The sequence below is a fragment of the Melospiza melodia genome, chromosome 9, assembly GCF_035770615.1.
Source record: "Melospiza melodia melodia isolate bMelMel2 chromosome 9, bMelMel2.pri, whole genome shotgun sequence".
In the NCBI taxonomy this organism is placed as follows: domain Eukaryota; kingdom Metazoa; phylum Chordata; class Aves; order Passeriformes; family Passerellidae; genus Melospiza; species Melospiza melodia.
Window position 1 is genome coordinate 36,034,272 of NC_086202.1, and position 19,499 is coordinate 36,053,770.

Genomic DNA, 19,499 nt, shown 5'->3' on the forward strand with positions numbered 1-19,499 from the left:
ACCCTCCTCAGCTGCACGCCACCAAAACCAGAGGATAAATCCCCTTTTTGCTCACTCCCTCTGCCACAGGAATGCTCTCCAATCAGTCATCTCAGGGCTCTCCCTTGTCAGGGATTTCCCCGAGTTCACAATCCAAGCTGGGAGAGAGGGATGGCCACAAGGAAAACTGCAAGCTGGAACTGCATGCATCAGTGCACCTCCAAGAGAAATCATTCCAGACACCAGGAGCTGCACAGGATCAGGAATTCTCTTTATTAGCAACAGTACCAGATAATTGAGCTCTCCCTGCAGAGGAATTTGGGCTGTAACAAAGAGAGAGGAGCAGAGATGCAAAGCAGTAAAACACCCAGCCAAATCTCACCATTCCTTGGACTGGGGGGAAATGCACGGGGTGAAGACAGGCTCCCCGAAGGCCACAAAGGGAATTTCTGGCTGCCAGCACCAGGCTGGGCTGGGCTTTTTGACCAGGTGCTGCATAATTCCAGCAGCAGGGAGGGGATGGGAGCTCCGGCCCCAGGAGGGGCTCCCAGCACCCCAGCCTCAGCCCTCGGGCAGTGGCCAGCATGGATGCTGCTGCTCTCCCACACGCAGCAGGTGCTGAGAGAGCGCCCAGGGATGGAGCACCTGCTCCTAAGCCAAGGAACCCATTGGCACAGCCAGCACCCTGAGCCTCACTGCACCGCCAAGCTCTGCCTTCACACCCTTGCTGATCACCTCAGCTCTCCCAGAGCATAAACCCAGCCCATCTGAGAGAATACACACAGCAATCGGATTGAGTCCGGGCTGTGCTGGCATATGGGAGTTTAAACGGCTTTAAAAGCCAGTTGTCTTTGGCTGGGCCATATTTTTGGGTGTCACAGTAGCTCACCCCTCTGAGAACATCTGGAGGCCATATGGTGCCTGTCTACAGGAATTAGGCAGATTTCTGCTGTGAACCTCACACCAGGGCCTCTCTCCTACCTCCTCCTGGCTTTCACAGAGAGCACAGACTGAAGACACCCTAAAAACCTCAGGTTAGGCTCACTCAGCATTTCACGTGCCTTGGGGTCACACCACAGTCACAGCAGGAACAATGTTCCTCTCAGCTTGCCCAGGACATAGTCCCCAGCACTAGTGGCACCATGCTAGGAGGTAGATGATCCCTCAGTTCAATTTTATACAGAAAAATTAAAGCAAGAAAATCTCCAAGTGGTGCATTTTCCCTTATATGTACATACAAAAATTATTTTTGTGCAATGATTGTATGAAATCTGTGCAAAAATGTGCCCCAATCCCTGGGGCAGCTGCTATTTGTTCCCTAAGCTGTGAGCAGGTGCTCCAGGGCTCAAATCCTTTTTAGTTCAACACCACCATCACAGCTGAGTGAGGGGTGAGCCCTCCCTGAGACCACCAACCCCTGAGGGGCTGAACAGTGCAGCACCAAGAGCCAAGGTGGCCCCAGAAGCCCTGGGTCCAGTTTAAAACCACTGGCACACAGGTAAGGGAGGGTGTCCCTGAGCATCCTGGGCAGGATGAGGCTGTTTTGGTCCCTGCTCCATTCAACTGGGAGTGACAGTGTCTGACAGAACCTTCCCAAGCACAGGAGATGCCCCTTCCCAGAAGGGAAATATTCCCTCTGCATCCCCCCTGGATGCAGCCACCCCCTGCCCAGACAGGCAGGCAGCCTCCAAGCCCCAAACCCCCAACAGCAGCAGCACCACAAGCTGAGGGCATCCCCCTCCCTGGCTGCCCCCTCTACACGAGGTGCACCACGAGCACAGCGCAGGCAGAGCCCAGGGCCAGCCCCAGCACCAGGTAGAAGGACATGAGCACCCCTGCTGCCTCGGCCAGCTCCCTGGGCACGATCTTGGGGCCGTAGACCATGACCAGGGTGCCCAGGTAGCCGTTGCTGAGCCCCAGCAGGGCTGTGAACAGCACGGGGTAGATGTCCCTGTCGAACAGCACGGTCCGGACGTGAGCCCGCGGCTGGTAGTTGCTGAGGATGAAGAGAGGGAGGAAGATGGTTCTGAGGAGCACCAGGGCAGGCAGCAGCTTGCTCTTGGGGCCTGGCACCTGGATCCAGGCGGTGACCTGCCTGCCGCACCAGTCAGCAAAGTTGTACAGCAGGAAACAGGTGAGGGGTGTGAAGTACTTGGTGCTCCAGGGGCTGCCCGAGGCTTTGCTGACTGACTCGATGTTGGAGGAGAGGGAAGGGAAGATGATGATGGAGATGAAGAAGACGTAGAAGAGGCAGAAGCCGAGGAGGGCAGTCTTGTGCAGGATGGGGCGGAGCGGGGGGATGCTAGCACTCCTTGCGAGGGAGGAGGAGGAGCTCCCGGCGCCTCCTGGCTCTGCCTGGTGCTCCACGGAGCCGTCAGGGGGCACAGTGACCAGCGAGGGGCTCTCCTTCTGGCTGCTCAGGTAATACCTGCAGAAAGAGACACAGGGGAGCAGGGGGGAATGCAGCTGAGACACAGCTATGCCTGCTGCACCCAGCAACTCCACTGTCACATTTTCTGACAAATCCCTTTGCCAGGATTTCTTCTCCTGGGAAGATGAGGAGCCTCAGCTTCTGCTGTGTTCCCTGGCCTGGAGATTGTTTATCCAAACATGTGAATTGCTGTTAACTAATGACCAACCACCATCAGCTGTGTCACACTGAGGATTCAGTCAGGAGTTTTTTATTATTCATTCTTGTTAAGCCTTCTGTCTGTATCTTTTTGTTTAGTATAGTATTCTTTAATATAAGTACATAAAATAATAAATCAGCCTTCTGAGCACATGGGGTCAGATTTCTCATCTCATGCTGGGGACCCTGGCAAACACCACACTCCACCACACGTGCAGCTCCCACCTCGCACAGAGAGGTGACCCCTGCACACCCAGCATCCCCTGTCCCCATCTCTGCGCACCCTCAGCGTTCACAGAGGGGACCCCACTGCACGCAGGCCCTTGGGGGCTACAGGCACCAACCAGACCAGTGGCAGACAGGGTGTGGGGACACTCCTGGCTGGCCGGCCCTGGGTGAGGGCTCTCTGCTGACTCCACACATTTTGGGAGCGGCAGCACGGGGGGCCCTGGGAAAGCTTGGCAGACGCTCAGCCCTGGGCCGAGGCTCAGTTTCGGCCTGTGGTTTGGGTGAAAGGGGAAGCGTGGCCGGCGGCAGGGACAGGGCAGGGACAGCAGCAGAGCCAGTGTCCCCTGGATCCCCAGCCACCCCAGCGCAATCCCTCTGTGCACCCCGGCAGGCCGGCACCCACCTGGCGTACTCCAGCCGGGGCAGCAGCAGGTACACCACGATGCAGAGCACGATGAAGATGTCGGCAGTGAGGAAGTAGGCCAGGGCGCTGTCGGTGACGTCGGCCGCCGCTGCCAGGTCTATCACGGAGGCCACGGCGCTGACGGTGCCGCCCATGGCCTGGCCTGCGTGTGCCAACAGAGCGGGCACGGTGAGGGACACACAGCAACAGGGGCGCCCCAGAAACTGCTCCTGGGACACGCACGGCTCCCCCGGGAGCACTGCCCCACAGCTAGGGCACAAACACGCTCCTCTGCATCTCCTGCACCCCTTCCAACGCAGCACAGCACACACAGGCTCGGGGCTTGCAGCTCCCCAGGCCTGCAGAAACAGCCCAAACCCTTCCCAAAGCCTAAACCTGGCTTCCCACCAGCACACACAATCAGCCTCCTTCTGCACTCCCCCAGATGGGATTCAAGGCACCAGAGGCAGGAATGCCATCTCAGGGATGTGGTGCTTTCCTTCTCGGAGATAAACTCATTAAAAACACTCCTGTCTTGGCCCCAGGAAAAATTTCACCATCCTGATTTTTCCCCTGCTTCTCCTCTTGGTTTGTCAACCATTCCACAGCACATTTATAATGTTATCAATGCTCCAGGGAGCTCATCACTCACAGCTCCCAAGCTGCCCCTCATCACTCATGGAAACGCTGATCAGAAAGGAGCAGACAAGGCAAAGCTGCTGGAAATGACAGGGCAGGGGGATGTCACCTCCTTCCCTCCTTTCTCCCTGCACCCAGCAGCACTCCAGGGTCACTTTGTGGTTGTTTACAGAAACCAAAGCTGGAAATGACAGGGCAGGGGGATGTCACCTCCTTCCCTCCTTTCTCCCTGCACCCAGCAGCACTCCAGGGTCACTTTATGGCTGTTTACAGAAACCAAAGCTCATGTGACCGAGCAAGTTTCTCCTCCAGCAACTTCCCTTTATCATTAGGGCAAAGTTAAGCTTCTAAACCAAACCCCCACATGACAAAACCCCCAGAGAGAAAACCACAGAGCCGAGCAGGGAAAGTCCAGGAGCACGATCCCAGCGGGATCAGCCAACCTGAGAGCAGGGCCTGCAGGTTCCTCATGGGGAAGCAGCTGCTGAGGCCGAAGATGCTGCTGGAGAAGACGGTGGAGGCACTGCTGACCACGGCCACGCAGCCCACGGTGAGGGCGAAGAAAGGCGTGGTCCAGGTGGAGGTGTCCACCTTGACCAGCACGGTGATCACCAGGAACACAGCCAGCATGACAAACAGGGACGACAGGATCCGCACGCTGGCAGCGACCCTGGGCACAAGGGAGGGAGTCACTGCTGTGCCTCCAGCCACGGGTGAAGGGTAAACACGGGACAGGGGCAGCTCCTGTGCTGGCAGAAGGGCAAAGAGGATAAAGAGAGGTGGGAGCAGGTGAGGGAGCTGGAATCTGGATGTCAGCCATGCAAAGCCACGCCTGCAAGCACGCAGCAGTTTGATGGGGGATAAGGAAGGGTACAGATGAAAGCAGGAGGCTGTTTGAGGCTTGAGCCTCAACAAGGAGCAGCTGGTCCATTTCTCATCCCAGTTCAAGGGCTGGTAAGGGCAGGGCAAGGTGCTGCTCCTACCTGGATGAGCCTGGCTTTTGCCAACCCTGATGACAATAAAGGTACTTTTAAAAGGCAAAACCTTTTGCTTCCAAGCAATTAACCAAGGAATTCATTAGGAATTTATTTACTCAGGCCAACTGCAGGCACTTGTAAAGCAAAGTGCTTCTCCCACTTCACCTCAAGGAGGGGAATTTTGGCTGCACAGGGAGGCCGAGCTCAGGGTGCCCTGTGGTTTCCCCCGGAGCTGGGAAGCTGGAAAGAAGACAGGAGCAAAGCCAGGGAGAAATGTGGCTTGGGTACTTGGAATCAGAGCAACACTTACTTGTTGACAAGCAAGAAGTTTCCAATCAGGCACAGCACTGAGGGTATGGTAGAGGCAATGGAGATGTAACTCTCAAAATAGTCCTGCCAGGAAAAAAAACCAAAACCCAAATAAAGTAAAGAACATTGCAGGGGGAACAAAGACATGAATTTCAGATCTTGAATATGGCACAACAGGGAGTTATGGTGTAGGTGTCCACCTGGCAGTGCTGCAAATTGCTCAGGGCAATGGCAATTCTGGGATTTGCCCTCCCGTAGCCCTGGGCTGTTTCAGGACATCAGGGACACAAATACAGAAGGAAAAAAACAAACGGTGAAAGAAGGGGCTGCCATGGTGCTGTGCACCATCAAAGTGTGGCTGCTCCCTCTCCTCTCCCCTCGAGGGGCTCAATCCCATTTTTTTGCTGCAGGAATCTCAGCCAGCAGGCAGGATGATGCACACAAACAGGAGGATGACCTACATGTCCACCCCTATCACAGCAGGTTCTCATTTTCTGCACTTATCCAGCTCCAGAGATGAGGTCTCATCACATCCAACCAGAAGAAGGCACTTGGCAGGTTTTCTCTGCACAGCTCATTACTTTTACAGCTTGGCATCATTTTTAATCAGTTTACAAGCACGTTCATCTCCTCTTCCCTATCAGGAGCTTCACTGGAAGCAACAGGAAATCTAATAATCACTCCTAGAGGGTCCAGATAGGCAGAGACTTAAATCTCTGTGCTTGTGGCATCAGCTCAGCCAAGCAGGAGGCTCAAAGCTCTGCGGCCACACGACGAATCAGGAGAGAAAAGACAAAGCAAAACACAAAGCTGGCTGCTAAAACTGCAGCTTGTTTAGCCACCTACGTAAAGCAAGCCTCCAAACCATCCTGGGGATACTGAGGAAACTTGCTTAAAAAGTTAATTTGCTTCTGCTTCTGGGCAGGAAAAGTGACTTTCTAATGCTTTGCACCAGGCAGAAGTGTGCTCACAGTACATCCCAGGGAAATAATCATTCATTCCCACAAATGGGCTCACACCAGCAGTGAGGAGAGAACTGGGCAAGTGCTTCAGAGCCCCTGCACCACATTTCCAATGCAGCAGCACAATGGTGGGTGGCAAATGTAATCCATGCCTGGACCAGCTCAGGTTCCACACTCCTCTCTCCTGCTTGCTGGGCTTTGATCCATCTGCAATGGCAACTATTCTCCCTCCTTGGGTTTTCCCACCCTTCAGAGATATGCCTTCATTTTTGGCATCGCAGGATGTACCCACTTCTTCTCCCTTTCTGCTGAGCCCTTCAAATAAACCCCAAAGCCAACCTGACATCTTCCTCCCACACAGAGCTCTGATGGGGGAAAAGTGTCATCATGGAAGTGTTTAACCCCACCTAAACTCCAAACACGCTGCCACCATGCCTCAAAAGCCCCAAACCAGAAAGGAGCATCACTTTACTTCAACCCACTCCAAATACAGGGAAAAGGCATGACCACAAGATGACTTGAAGCATCTTCCCTGTGGCTATTTGTGAATAAATACCAAATAAACTTTTCCCTCTGGGGCAGGGGAGACCCTAGAGGATGCTCACTAACCTTATGGGGAAACAGAGGAGCAAAACGAGCCTGTTAGGAAGGAGGGCAGGTGATGTTTTTCTGCCTCCAAAGCAGCACTCACCCGCAGGTCCGAGGCGGCCTGCCCCGCCGGGCCGGGCTCATCCGAGCAGTTCTGCAGCTTGAACCTCCAGTAGTGCTTGGCCGTGATGAAGAAATTCCAGGGCAGGAGGGAGCCGATGCCCAGGAGGAAGAATATCAGGTAGGCGCCGTGCCAGCGGTCCCTGGGCTTCTGCAGGCTGTACCCGCTCCGCACGGCCTCCTCCAGCAGGGGCTCCTGGTCCGGCGCAGGGCTGCTGCCTGCCGGGAACATCGTGCTGGGAAACAACGGGGACATGGTCACACCAGGGCTGGGACACTGTCACGCCAGGGCTGGGACATTACTGTCACACCAGGGCCCTTCCACTATCCCAGGCTGCTCCAAGCCCTGCCCAACACATCCCTGGGCACTCCCAGGGATCCTGGAGCAGCCACAGCTGCTCTGGGCATTCCCTGCCAGGGCCTCGGCAGGCAGACACTGGAGGAGCGAGGCACGGATGGGGAGCCACGGGGAAACAGACTCAGCACACACCGCCCGTAATTCCACCCATAATTAATAATTAACCCGTCCACCCTCGGACTTGCAGGAGTGAGAAACCTCGCTCAGCTCATGCCACGCTCCAAAAAACACCCAGCGGCAGCTGCCGAACCCGCAGCGCCGTCGGGCTCGGCAGAGCAAGGCGCAAACTCGTAGTAACGCGGCCGGGCTTTCGGAAAGCACTTGCAAACCGCTCGTAAACTACTCCAGCACCAGCCCAGCTCGACGTCAGCCGGCCGTGACAAATGACTCACAGAGACACACGGCATCATCACCAGGCGCAGGAAGAACACCTGAAAACACCGCAGGAGCCGGCCCGGGGCACCGGCACCCTCAGAGCCTCCCACCCCGGGGCAGCGGCACCCTCAGAGCCCACCGCGGGCCAGGCGGAAATGCCGGAAACCGAGGATTTTGCGGACAAATCGGGAATTTCGGCAGCGGGGAGCGCCGCTCCATCCCTCCCTCCCTCCCTCCCCGCAGCCTCCCGCTCTACCCACGCGGCCCCGCTCCGGTCGGCCCCGACACCGAAACACTTACGGGGCACCCGCCCGGCCCGGCCGCCTCCGCCGCCTCAGGGCTCCGGCCCGCCCCGCCCCGCCTTTGAAGGGAAGGCCACGCCCACCAGCCACAGAGACACGCCTCCACAATGATTGGCCACGCCCCTATGGAGCTTGGTCACGCCCCGCATGAAAAAGGCGGGAGGCACTGGATGGCCACGCCCCCTCAGGGCTGACCACGCCCCCCCGGCCACGCCTCCTCAGTCCCAATTACCTGCAATAAAATGGTTATAAAAATAGCAAGATAATTAGAGTGTTAATAATTTGGACAATTAGGATTTCAGACAATACGAGACGATAAGAACAAAGAGTTACAGACAGTCCAGGTACCTTTACTGGGCAAAATAAGCCCGAAAAAGGAGCCACATTAACAGAGGATTAACCCTTAAAAGCAACAGCCTGTTGCATATTCATACCCCTCATCCATGATGCATAAATTCCATTCAAACACAGGATTCTGTCTGGGCAGTGTCAGCTTCTTCCTCTGAATCCTGACTGAGTCTTCAGGGCTGAGCAAGGTGGGAAGAACTCGATAATGGAGCAATAAATTATTTTTTTCTGAAAGATTTGTGTGGGCTGTGGCTGCTATCTTAGTGGGACCACCTCATTCCTCTCTTTTTAAAAAAAGTATCTCACATAGCATAGTTTCTATTTTAACATTATGTTACAAACGAAAACTGTATTTAACACACTACATAAGAAAATGAATACAGAATAACTTCCTAACATAACACATATAATATTCATTTGAATATTTGTGAAAAGTAAATAATAAAATACGCATTTTTCACAGGGCCCAAGTTCAATGTGCCACTGCAGGGATTTTCGGGGGTTGGAGTGGAAGGGGAGTCAGAAAACTGGGAGTTTCAACAGGAGAAGGAAAGGGGGAATTGTGCCGAGTTGGACCAACCTGGTGTGATGTCTCAAGGCAGGGACAGGTGGAACAGGGCTGTCTGTAACACCCTTTACAAGGAAAGCCACTCTGGCAGGGCTGGGCATTTTCCTGTGGCTACGTTACCATCGCTGTGCTGGCAGGGCAGCAGTTTCGTCCCCATTTTTCCTCCCTGCTTGCAGAATTCCCGCTCCTGCCCAGAGCGTGGACAGCGATGCCATCTCCTGGTGGCAGTGAGGTGAGCCCAGCAGGGACAGGGGGCTCCTGGAGCATCCCTGCAAACCCTCCTGGCCTCCTTCCCTTGCTGGGCCTTCATCAAGATAAACATTCTCTCACCCCCAGCCAGTGTGGATGGTCAGTGTGCACATCTTTGGTGTTTGTTTTAATGCATGAAACTACTTAAAACACAGACATTAGCCCAAATCATGTATTGCTTTTAGCACAAAAATGAAAATGTTCATTATGCCATTAATATGAAACATGCAATATGTGAACTGTAGGCATGTCACGGACTAATTTTTATTTGTTGCAACGTCAAACAGGGAATGTTTTGACCAGATATGTCACTGTCACTGTCATATTTTCTGGAAAAATCCCTTCGCCAGGATTCTTCTCCTGGGAAGCTGAAAAGCCTCAGAGAAAAAGGAAAACAATAATTATCTCATTTGCTTCTCCTGTGTTTTGCTGCTTTGGAATGTGTTTGGAGATTGTTTACCCACAGGTGATTGTTTCATTGGTTTCATGCGAATTGTTTTGACTTAATGACCAATTGGGGCCAAGCTGTGTCAGACTCTGGAAAGAGTCATGAGATTCATGACTTCTTTTAGCCTTCTGTCTGTATCCTCTCTGTATTCTTTAATATAATATAGTGTCATAAAATAATAAATTAGCCTTCTAAGAACATGGAGTCAGATGCATCATTCCTTCCTTCACCTGGGAGCCCCACAAATACAAGAGAGGGATCCCCAATCCCTGCAGAGGCCAAACCCAGCAGGGATGGTGAGTGATGAACAGCAGAGTGACAAGCAGATTAAGCAGATGGTTTCCTTTTTTTTTTTGTTTTTATTTTTTTTTTATTATTAGACTAGGAAATATAATTTATTGCATAAAAATTAATTTGTTACAATAGGAATGCTAAACTTTATTTACAGTTCTTTAGTTTACAGAACAAACAGACGAGGGTTTAGAGGAGACGCCACCGGGCCCATTCCCTGGACATATAAATACGGAAAACACATTTTGGGGCAAGAGATGGACACTGCCAGACCATGGGAATGCCTTGGCTGGAGGAGCCCCTGGGAGGTGTGGAGGAGCTGGCACCCACGGAGATGGAGATGGAGATGGAGGCAAACCCTGCATCCCCCTGCCCTGCTCCTGCTGCTGGTCAGAGGAACGGGGAGCAGCTCCCCAAAGACGCACTTCAGCCAAGCCAGGGCCTGCTGCCTGCCCAAAGGAAGGGGGTCAGAGATGGAGAGGGATGGAGAGAGGCACCCACGGGCAGGACGGACAGACAGACACACACGCGTCCCAGCACAGTGATCCACGGAGCAGAGAATGGGAGCCAGAGAGATTCCCAGGTGACCCGAGGGAGCTTCTCATCCCTCAGAGAGCCCCGTGGAGCTGAGGAAGGAGCCCTGGAGACCACGGGCAGCTGGATTGATCCACTGAGTGTTTATTGCTCTCCAAATCTGCTTTTTCTGCCTTAGCTCAGAGGGTCTCAGAATTGGTCAAATGCAACCCAAAGGATGGATAAACCCCTTCTCATGTGGCACAGGAGCTCTCCCAGCAGCAGTTTTCCCACCCAGCACAAGGGGAAAAGATCCCTTCTCTCCCACAGCCTTGAAACCCAGCAAGAAGTGAACCCCAGGGACCCTGAGACAAGCAGGGAGCAGCTCAATGGTTTCCAGCAGGGCCTCAGGAGCTGCCCACAGGAAAGCTGTCCTGTCCCAGCTAATACTTCCACTGTCATGCTGTCATGCTCCTAATACTTCCACTGACGGAGAACCCACAGCCTGGCAGTGTGACCTAGCCTAATCCTGAGCTTACCACCCCCTTCGTATCTTTATTTATTTTTTTAACAGACAAATTTCTAAGATACAGCACTCAGTGAGCAACTTTTTCTACCTGCAGGCAACCTAAATGTTTTACCTTCATCAAGACACCGTATCTGAGTGAGGAACCTCGTTCCTGCCCACCACTGGCTTACTTCCCACTCACCCCACAGCTTCCCCATTGTTATAAAAAACCCGTTCCAGGGAAAGACAGGAGCTGCAGTGAGGGATGGAAACCTTAGCACTCCTCATGTGAAAATGCTCAGCCTGGTTGGCAGCTTGGGAATACCAGAGCATCCCTCCCTGAATCCGTGCTGGAATACTGCATCAAAATCCAGGCAGGAGCGCGGGGACCTGAAGTGGAGGCAGTTTGGAGTGGCCACATCCCAGCCTGCCAGCCCCTGCTCTCCCCTGACCCCTCCACACCCGTTTATCACCTCCCTGTGAGCCCCAGCCCAGGCTTGGGGTGCCCACTGCAAAACCCTGCTGGGTTTACATCCCCCCCTTTAGCCTCGAGTCCCGAGGTTGGTGCAGGACTGAAATCTTTGGTTTGCACTGAACCTGTGTAAATGAAGGCGCAGCCATCCTAAAAAGCTCCCCAAAACCATGCCAGGGAAGAATTCATTAAAAATACCCAGATCTGGATGCACTCTGCCCACCCTGAACCCCAAACCCAGGGCAGCATCCCTCCTTGCAGGTGGAGTGGGACCTGTCATTCCCACTGGAAAAGGGAGTTTGCAAGGACAAAAGCCTTGGGAAGGGTCTGAGCCAGCCCTGAAGCAGAGGGGTGGGGAGGCACTTCAACCTCTGGACTCCCTGGGGGTCCCAGGACATGTAAACATGTTTTCCTCAACGCGGATCACACGCTTTTCCCTACAAAAGTGTGTCCATTGAAATCTCTCTCTCTGCCACCCCGACCACAGCGACGCTCTTGCTCTCACACACCAAAAAAAAAAAAGAGATTTATAAATCTGTCTTTTTTTTCTTTTTTCTATATTTTTTTTAAAAAGGACACATCCAAAGATCTGGATAATAAATTATTTGCGTTTCCTAAGAAACTCTTTTTTTTTTTTTCCTTTTTTTTTCTTTCCTATTTGCCTCGTTAAGCTGCCTGAAGCCTTTGACAGAAGTTAAGCCTGGATTGTATTCATCTCTTCCACGCAGAAATGCTATTAAAGGAGGAGGAGGAGGAGGAAGGGAACCCAAAAAGAAGAAGGAAAAGGAAAGCCCCCATCCCATTGACTCGAGAAGCCCTAATTCCTCCCCGTGCCACGAGGAGGAGGAGGAGGAGGAATGCTGTGTAACACTTGGATTGCTTGTAAACGCTGAGGATGGGTCTCTAAGGCTGACAGTGGTGCAGGAGAGGTGCCCTCCCCGCTCAGGACGGATGTGCCTCCCCCTGCCACGGGGGGAGGACCCTTCCTCAGCCCCTGCTTCATCCTCCTGGCCCCCCAGGCGTGGGGAGCAGCATCAGCAGTCCCCCTCCGTGGCCATGACCACCAGCATCTCGCTCTTGCCCATCTCCTCTAAGGCACTGGCCAGGGTGTTGAGGTCACCGTCGTCCTGGTGCTCGGCTTCCCACAAGTCCAGGAGCACCCCCGTGGGGCTGGCTTTGGTGGCAAAGTAGTTCAGATACCTGGAAGGGAGAAGCAGGAGAGGGTTGGGCTGCTGGGGTGCCCCTTTGGAGGTGGCAGGAGGGAGGATGCTGGATTGTCACAGACATGTTTTATGGAAAATCCTTTCCTTAGGATTTTTCCTCCTGAGAAGCTGAGAGGCCTCAGGAACAAAATGTAAACAATGGTTATCTGCTGCTGTGGAATGCAACAGGTGCATTTTTGATTAGTTATATAGTTGTTTCTAATTAATAGCCAATCACAGTCCACCTGTCTCAGACTCTCAAGCTTTTGTTATACTTTCCATTCTTCACCTTTCTGCTCAAGCCTTCTGATGAAATCCTTTCTTCTATTCTTTTAGTATAATTTTAATATAATATATATCATAAAATAATAAATCGAGCCTCCTAAGACACAGAGTCAGATTCTCATCTCCTCCCTCTTCCTGAGACCCCTGCGAACACCACCACAGTGAACCTGTTAGGAACATGGACTTGGATGGAAACGCTGTAACGTGAATGCCAAAGCCCTGGAGAGACTGTCTGCAGTTTTTAGACAGAGCTGGCATTCATGCAAAAGCAATGTAAGCTTTGCTTTGGTGAAATGACCCTTTCTCCCTTAGATCCTGGGGTGAAACCAGGTGGGAATGGCACGGCCATCTTCCCAGAGAAACAAGGGCCAATCAAAGTGACAGGAGATGCAGGACTGTGGCACAGATGGATGCCAGAATTGTTTAGCTTGGAAGGGACCTTCGAGATCATCTAGTTCCAACCTTTCCAGGGTGCTCCAAGCCCTGTCCAACCTGGATTTGAACACTTCCAGGCATGAGGCAGCCACAGCTTCTCTGGGCACCCTGTGCCAGGGCCTCACCATCCTCAGGGGAACAATTCCTTCCCAATATCTCACCTAAACCTCACCTCTTTTAAAGTTTAAAATCATGTGACAAGGATGGAGATGGATATAACTATGCAGAGCTACGTTCCCATTTCTGGATGGACCTATACAGCAGGACACAACCCCTCTGGATGTCTGCAGCTGGCAGGGAGCACAGAGTGAAGCCTCCCAGCTGGGGAGAGCAAAGCCTGGGGACACCCACCGGTCCATGGAGAGCTTCTGGGCGAGAAGTCTCCAGTCGTTGCCCCTGGAGTTGGGAGCATCCAGGCTGTTGCAGATCTTCTGCCGGATGGAGAGGGGGATTTTGAAGGCGTAGGGTCCCACCTGGGTGGTGGAGGTGGAGGTGGAGGCGGTGGTGGCGCCGCTGTGGTGGGAGCGGAGGGTGTCAGAGGAGCGGCCGTGCTGCAAGAGGAAGGACAGGGTGAGATGTTGCTCAAATGTCCCAGCGTGTCCCCTGGTGCCTCCTCCCCTCTGCTCACCTCTCCCAGCGTGACGTGGAGCTGGAAGATCTGCCCCTCCCCTTCCACCTGCCGGACGCAGATCTTGCAGGTGAGCTCGGTGGAGGCCTGGCTGTACCTCTCCAGGGTGAAGGTGCAGTGCAGGGCTCGCTGGTTGCCGCTCCAGATGTGGTAGAAGGGGATTTCCTGTGGGCCAACAAAGCACGGGCTCAGCCGGGGCTCCAGCAGCTCCCACCTCCTCCAGCCACCCCGTGAGGGGTGAGCTGGGACACCAGGACCGTGTGGGAATCCATAAAATCAGGGGGTTTTGGGAAAGCTGCAGAAGCAGGCCTCAGAGACAGCAGAACTGTGATTGGAGCTAAGCAGCAGCCATGAGATTGGTCAGCAGAAAATTATATAAGAAGTAGAAAAGTAAGGACAAAGTAAGGTCTGTGTATTAAGGTGTCTAGAATAGCCAATATTCTTGTCTAGAATAACTCCCTAAGCTGCAGAAGAGTATATCTAGCTATATCTACTTTTCTAGCATATCTAGAACTTTCTAATGTCTTTAGATATACTTTTCTAGTATTATTAGAAAGTTCTAAGTGTAATAATGGAGCCCTGTGCGTTGTGTTTGAAGGCTCACAAGCAGGTGTTGTATTTGAAATAAGCAAGCATTGTTTAACCAAAGGTACATGAGTTTATGGTGATTGGATAGAACTACTGTCAATGTGCTTTTGCTTTGTGTGATTGGTCTAAAAACTTATAAAGTGAGTTGTAACATTGAGTTCTTGGTCTGCTGTCTGGGATGTGAGCTGGTAGCATCTTCCCATTGTCATAACCACGTAATGAGGCTGATGCTGGGAAATCAAACAGCTCAAGGCACGTTCCCAGCAGTTTTTTATTTGTACAGAGACCCCAGCCAGCGACAGACCTCACAGAGAGCATCCCACCAAAAAGAGCAGGAAACCAGTCCCCTTTTTCCTCTAACCCTTTGGGGGACAGCTCAGCCCCAGAGCCCCGTGGTGCCTGGCTGAGATGGAGCTCCCAGTGTGGCAGCCCAGCTGCCCCAGGCCGGCCCTCACCTGGTACTTGGCCAGCAGCTTGCTCCTCCACAGCGCGTGCGGGATGTCGTGGATGGAGAGGCGCAGGTTGTGGTAGCTGTCCTTGAAGGGCAGGGGCTTGGGCTCCTCCAGCAGGTACCCTCCCAGCGTCCTCTCCAGCTCCAGCACCTCCTGTGGGCACCACGACAGGCAGGGTGAGAGCCAGGGGAAGGGCAGGGGCTGCTCCTCTGCCCAGCTCCATGCCCAAAGCCAGGATGGATGGGGGAGAGGAGTTGCCAAGAAGAGACAGCATGGAGAACAGCTTTTGCCACCTCATCTCATACACCAGCCCCACCTAAAACTTGAATTTCCTAATGTGAGCATCCATAAATGACTCCTTGGAGAAGACAATGCTCAGGCACTCCTGACCTGCCACTCTATCTGCTTTTAACACCATTCCTTCATCACACCAGCAGCCTTTAGGAGAAAAGGGCAAGCCAGGAGCCAGAGCCCTGCCTGCATCCACACCTAGAGGCACCACATCAATCCCAACAGGATGCACTGGACAAGTCACAGGGAACCAAACAGCCCCAGCACTGGCGGGTCCAGGCAGCCAAAGCATCCAAACTCCAGCTTCCTGTGATGCACTCAATGTTATCTATGCCACAAAACCTGTTGCAGACATCTTTTATAAAAAATCCCTCCTTAGGATTTTTCCTCCTGAGAAGCTCAGAGGCCTCAAGAACAAAATGTAAACAATGGTTATCTGCTGCTGTGGAATGCAACAGGTGCATCTGGGATTGGTCTCATGTGGTTGTTTCTAATTAATGGCCAATCACAGACAGCTGGCTCAGACTCTCTGTCCGAGACACAAGCCTTTATCATTCTTTCTTTTCTCTTCTTAGCTAGCCTTCTGATGAAATCCTTTCTTCTATTCTTTTAGTATAGTTTTAATGTAATATATATCATAAAATAATAAATCAAGCTTTCTGAAACATGGAGTCAGATCCTCGTCTCTTCCCTCATCTAAGAACCCCTGTGAACACGGTCACAAAAACCCTTCCAGGGCAGGGAGAGACATGGATCCCTGCAGGATCTATAAAAACCTGGCCATCAGCAGCCAAACCTCTCGCGTAATGCCTGCAGGAGGGGTCCCAGCAGAGGAGCTACACAACACCCTCCCTCCCTCTTTCCTTCAGAGAGGACAAGGAAGGACAGGCAAAGCAGTAAACACCTCATTATTTCACTGTGGTCACTTTGCAGGCAGTTGCATCAGGTTGGCTGCTCCCCAGGGCCAGGCCACCCTGAGAGGCACCAGGCAGCATCCTGCTGCCAGCACAAACAGCTTTGGGAAGGGGATATTTACCTTCAGAGCATCTGGCGTGTCCTCCAAGCAGTAGACCTTGAGGCTGTACTCCAGGGAGGTGCAGACAGTGGGAGCAAAGATGGCCAGCTGCAGCCTCTTGATGGCTGACCTGGAGTAGGACTCCCCCACAAAGACATAGGTGCCAAGCTGGTCCAGCAAAATGTGGCAGGACTTGGCTTCCAGCTGGCAGTAGCAGGGAGTGTTGAGGGTCTCCTCATCCAGGGTCACAACTTCCTACAGAGATGTCGCAGACAACTTTTATGAAAAATCTTTTCTTAAGATTTTTCCTACTGAGAAGCTGGGAGGCCTCAGGAACAAAATGTAAACAGTGGTTATCTGCTGCTGTGGAATTGGAATGCAACAGGTAGATCTTTGATTAGCCCATGTTAGATATTTGTAATTAATGGCCAATCACAGTCAGCTGGCTCAAACAGAGAGTCCGAGACAGAGCCTTTGTTATCATTCTTTCTTTTTCTATTCTTAGCCAGCCTTCTGATGGAATCCTTTCTTCTATTCTTTTAGTATAGTTTTAATGTAATATATATCATAAGTAATAAATCAGCCTTCTGAACCATGGAGTCAGATCCTCATCTCTTCCCTCATCCTGGGACCCCTGTGAGCACGGTCACACAGAGACACCAAGATTGACGGATGTTGAGGGATGTCAGCCCATCATCCAAGGGGTTGTGCCTGCCCTCCAAGGTCTCTGCTGGCTGCAGAGCCTGGGTTGCCCCCTTACCTCCCAGTTTCCCTGGTGGGACTGCGTTTTCAGCTGGTAGATCCAATCTGAGGAGGCGACGTCGGCGCAGTGGGGAATGGTCAGGACCACGGGGCGGCACAGGAGCAGCCCCGTGGGCCCACAGCTCACTGCAGGGCTCAGCACGGTCTGTGTGCCCTCAGAGGGCAGCCTGGGGAGGGACAGGGACACAGTTGGACAGGGAACTCCGTGGTGGCCAGCGAGGAGGGTGGGTGGCCAGCGGGGTGACTTACAGCGCGGTCTCAGCCTTGTTGAGCACCAGGTACATCTCGTAGAACTTCCCCTGGGGGATGGCCCCGTGGGGCACCAGCAGGCTCACCCCTGCAATGGCACACACGGGGCTCAGCCACGGGCAGTGAGGGAGAAACCACCCTCCACCCCAGCCAGAGAGCACAAGGAGAGCAGGGAGCCAGGGCAGCACGGAGAGGAACACCTCCAGGTCACAGAAACATGGAATGCTTTGGGTTGGAAAGGACCTTAGAGATCATCCAGCACCCTGGCCTTGGGCAGGGACACCTTCCACTACGCCAGGCTGCTCCAAGCCTTGTCCATCTTGGCCTTTCACACTTCTGGGGATCCAGGGGCACAGCTTCTCTGGGCTGTCCCATGCTTGCAGGCATGAGCCAGGCCAAAGCTTTTCCTTCACTAGGAAGGAAAATCTTAATCTTTGGGGGTTTTTGCAAGGTGCTGGCCCTGGATAAATGGCAGGGAAAGACCAAGGCAAGCCCAAGGAGGCTGTAACCTCCAGCCTGAGATGCCTGGCTTGGGAATGGCTTTCTGCCTTCCTTCCCTGAGCCACAGCAAAGGGTTGCTCACACAGGGACAAGATGATGGTACAGCAGCCACACAATCCCAGCCAGCAGCTTACCTGTGCCTGGCACGGTGAGCCTTCCTCCCAGGTAGCCAAATGTGCCGCTGGCACTGTAGCTATGCTCCCGGGGCAGGCTGAGGAGGTGCTGGGAGCCCAGGCCTTTGCTCCTCACGTTGGCAAAGTGGCCGTCCCTGGCCATGTCCCCAGGGTAGGTGCCGGTGGCAGGGACCCCCCCCAGCAGGTCTGTGCCATCGTGCAGCCCCGGTGAGGAGGAGGAGGCGGTGGAGGAGTTGTAGACCTTGATCTTGAGGCTGGGCAGGGGGTCCAGCAGAGGGGAGTTGGTCATGGGGATCTTGTCAGAGGAGTCCTGCAGGGCGTACATGGGGCCGCGGTACACGCCCGCGCTGGCCGTCAGGTCCGGCTGCATGGACGGGTGCAGCAGCTGGGGGTTGTCTGCAGGGACACCAAACACAGGTGGGGGATGAAGACAGAGGTGGAAATAAGGGTGTGGAGAAGTACTGCTTGAGTACGAGACATCCCAGAATCATTTGGGTTGGATGGGACCTTCAAAACCATCTCATTCCAAACCCCAGCCATGGGGCACCAGACCAAGCTGGTACAGCAGCTGGGGCTTGTCTGCAGGGGCACCAAACACAGGATGAAGACAGAGGTGGAAATAAGGGCATGGAGAAGTACTGCTTCAGTAGGAGACATCCCAGAATGGTTTGGGTTGGGTGGGACCTTCTCATCTCATTCCAAACCCCTGCCATGGGGCACCCGACCAAGCTGCCCTGATTCCCACCATCAACACCTGACCACTTCCACTTCGGCCTTCAAAAGTCAGTATATTCCCTTGGGAAAACAGGACTGGGAGCCCAGTGAGGATCCACCCTCTCCTGTGACTTTGTTTCTGCTGGCCCTAAGGCTGGTGAGGACCTCCATGGCTCTTACCATGCCGGGATGTCTTGAAGTTGACGGGGTGGAAGCCCCCGGTCAGCGCGGCCGAGGAGTCGGTGATGTCCGTGTCGAAATCCCGGCGTCTCCTCCGGTACACCACCACCCCCACGGCCATGAGGATCACGATGAAGACAAAAATGGCCACCACCAGCCCGGCGTACAGGGCCACATCGCCCGTGGCCTCCAGCACTGAGGGGGATTAAGGACACGGAGGTGAAAAAAGGGGCAGCAGGAAAGCGCGTCAAGACCCGCCATCGCTCCCCAGTCCCACCACTGACTCAGGCATGGGTGGAAGGATGCTCCCTGGGCCTGCTGGAAAGGCTGGCAAGAGGATGGAAAGTGTTTTCTAAGAGCAGGAAGTCAAGAGCAATGCCAGAGAATGAGATGGAGGTGAAGCCCTCAGATCTTTGGAGGACACCTGGCCACAGCTCATGGAAACTTCACCTGAGCACCAAGGGTCTCAGAAACGCTGGGTTTATGCAGCTCAGGTTCATGAAGCTGTGAGCAACCCTCACATCCTAACAGGACAACCCACAGGAGTTTTAGAGTGGGCTTTAGCTGTTCCATCTTCCCACCCTTTCCTCTCCCAGCTGCCAGGGAATCCCTACCATGAATTCAACAGAACAAAACTACAGGAACAAACAAACAACAACAAAAAAAAAAAGAATGGCCATGAAATGAGCACTTACGGTGGCTTTTGGGCTCGTTTAGAATTCTTTTATCTGTTAGGAAAAACAAAGTTAGAAAAGAAAAAGGTGAAGGTGATGATGGGGATGAGATGAAACAGAAAG

General features: G+C 53.3%; 2 protein-coding genes across 4 annotated transcripts in view; both read right to left on the reverse strand.

The window, feature by feature from the left end:
* Positions 1-229: 229 nt before the first annotated feature.
* On the reverse strand, positions 230-7,899 carry SLC29A3 (solute carrier family 29 member 3). The gene is made up of 6 exons (XM_063164249.1): positions 7,868-7,899; positions 6,818-7,070; positions 5,166-5,248; positions 4,322-4,548; positions 3,240-3,402; positions 230-2,407 (listed from the first exon to the last, which is right to left on the reverse strand). The coding sequence occupies exons 2-6, from the start codon at positions 7,064-7,066 to the stop codon at positions 1,735-1,737; spliced, it is 1,395 nt and encodes a 464-aa protein (XP_063020319.1). The 5' UTR covers positions 7,067-7,070; positions 7,868-7,899; the 3' UTR covers positions 230-1,734.
* Positions 7,900-9,834: 1,935 nt separating this feature from the next.
* UNC5B (unc-5 netrin receptor B) overlaps positions 9,835-19,499 on the reverse strand; it is a 59,883-nt gene continuing 50,218 nt past the window's right edge. For 2 of the 3 annotated variants that reach the window (XM_063164250.1, XM_063164251.1), the window contains exons 8-17: positions 19,398-19,430; positions 18,703-18,897; positions 17,809-18,204; positions 17,174-17,261; positions 16,923-17,091; positions 16,184-16,417; positions 14,860-15,009; positions 13,817-13,981; positions 13,540-13,739; positions 9,835-12,466 (exon numbers count right to left, since the gene is read on the reverse strand). In XM_063164250.1, the coding sequence (XP_063020320.1) occupies positions 12,301-12,466; positions 13,540-13,739; positions 13,817-13,981; positions 14,860-15,009; positions 16,184-16,417; positions 16,923-17,091; positions 17,174-17,261; positions 17,809-18,204; positions 18,703-18,897; positions 19,398-19,430 (1,796 nt within the window). In that variant the 3' untranslated portion in view covers positions 9,835-12,300. The remainder of the gene's footprint in view (positions 12,467-13,539; positions 13,740-13,816; positions 13,982-14,859; positions 15,010-16,183; positions 16,418-16,922; positions 17,092-17,173; positions 17,262-17,808; positions 18,205-18,702; positions 18,898-19,397; positions 19,431-19,499) is intronic. The other variant, XM_063164252.1, reaches the window with a different exon arrangement.

Bases quoted from the DNA above. Each gene is read 5' to 3' on its own strand.
- SLC29A3 (XM_063164249.1), bottom strand. From the start codon at position 7,066: ATGTTCCCGGCAGGCAGCAGCCCTGCGCCGGACCAGGAGCCCCTGCTG. The intron at 5,249-6,817 runs GTGAGTGCTGCT...TTTTCCTGGCAG, and splicing joins AGGCCGCCTCGGACCTGCGG to GACTATTTTGAGAGTTACAT. The intron at 4,549-5,165 runs GTAAGTGTTGCT...CCTTGTGCCCAG, and splicing joins AACTTCTTGCTTGTCAACAA to GGTCGCTGCCAGCGTGCGGA.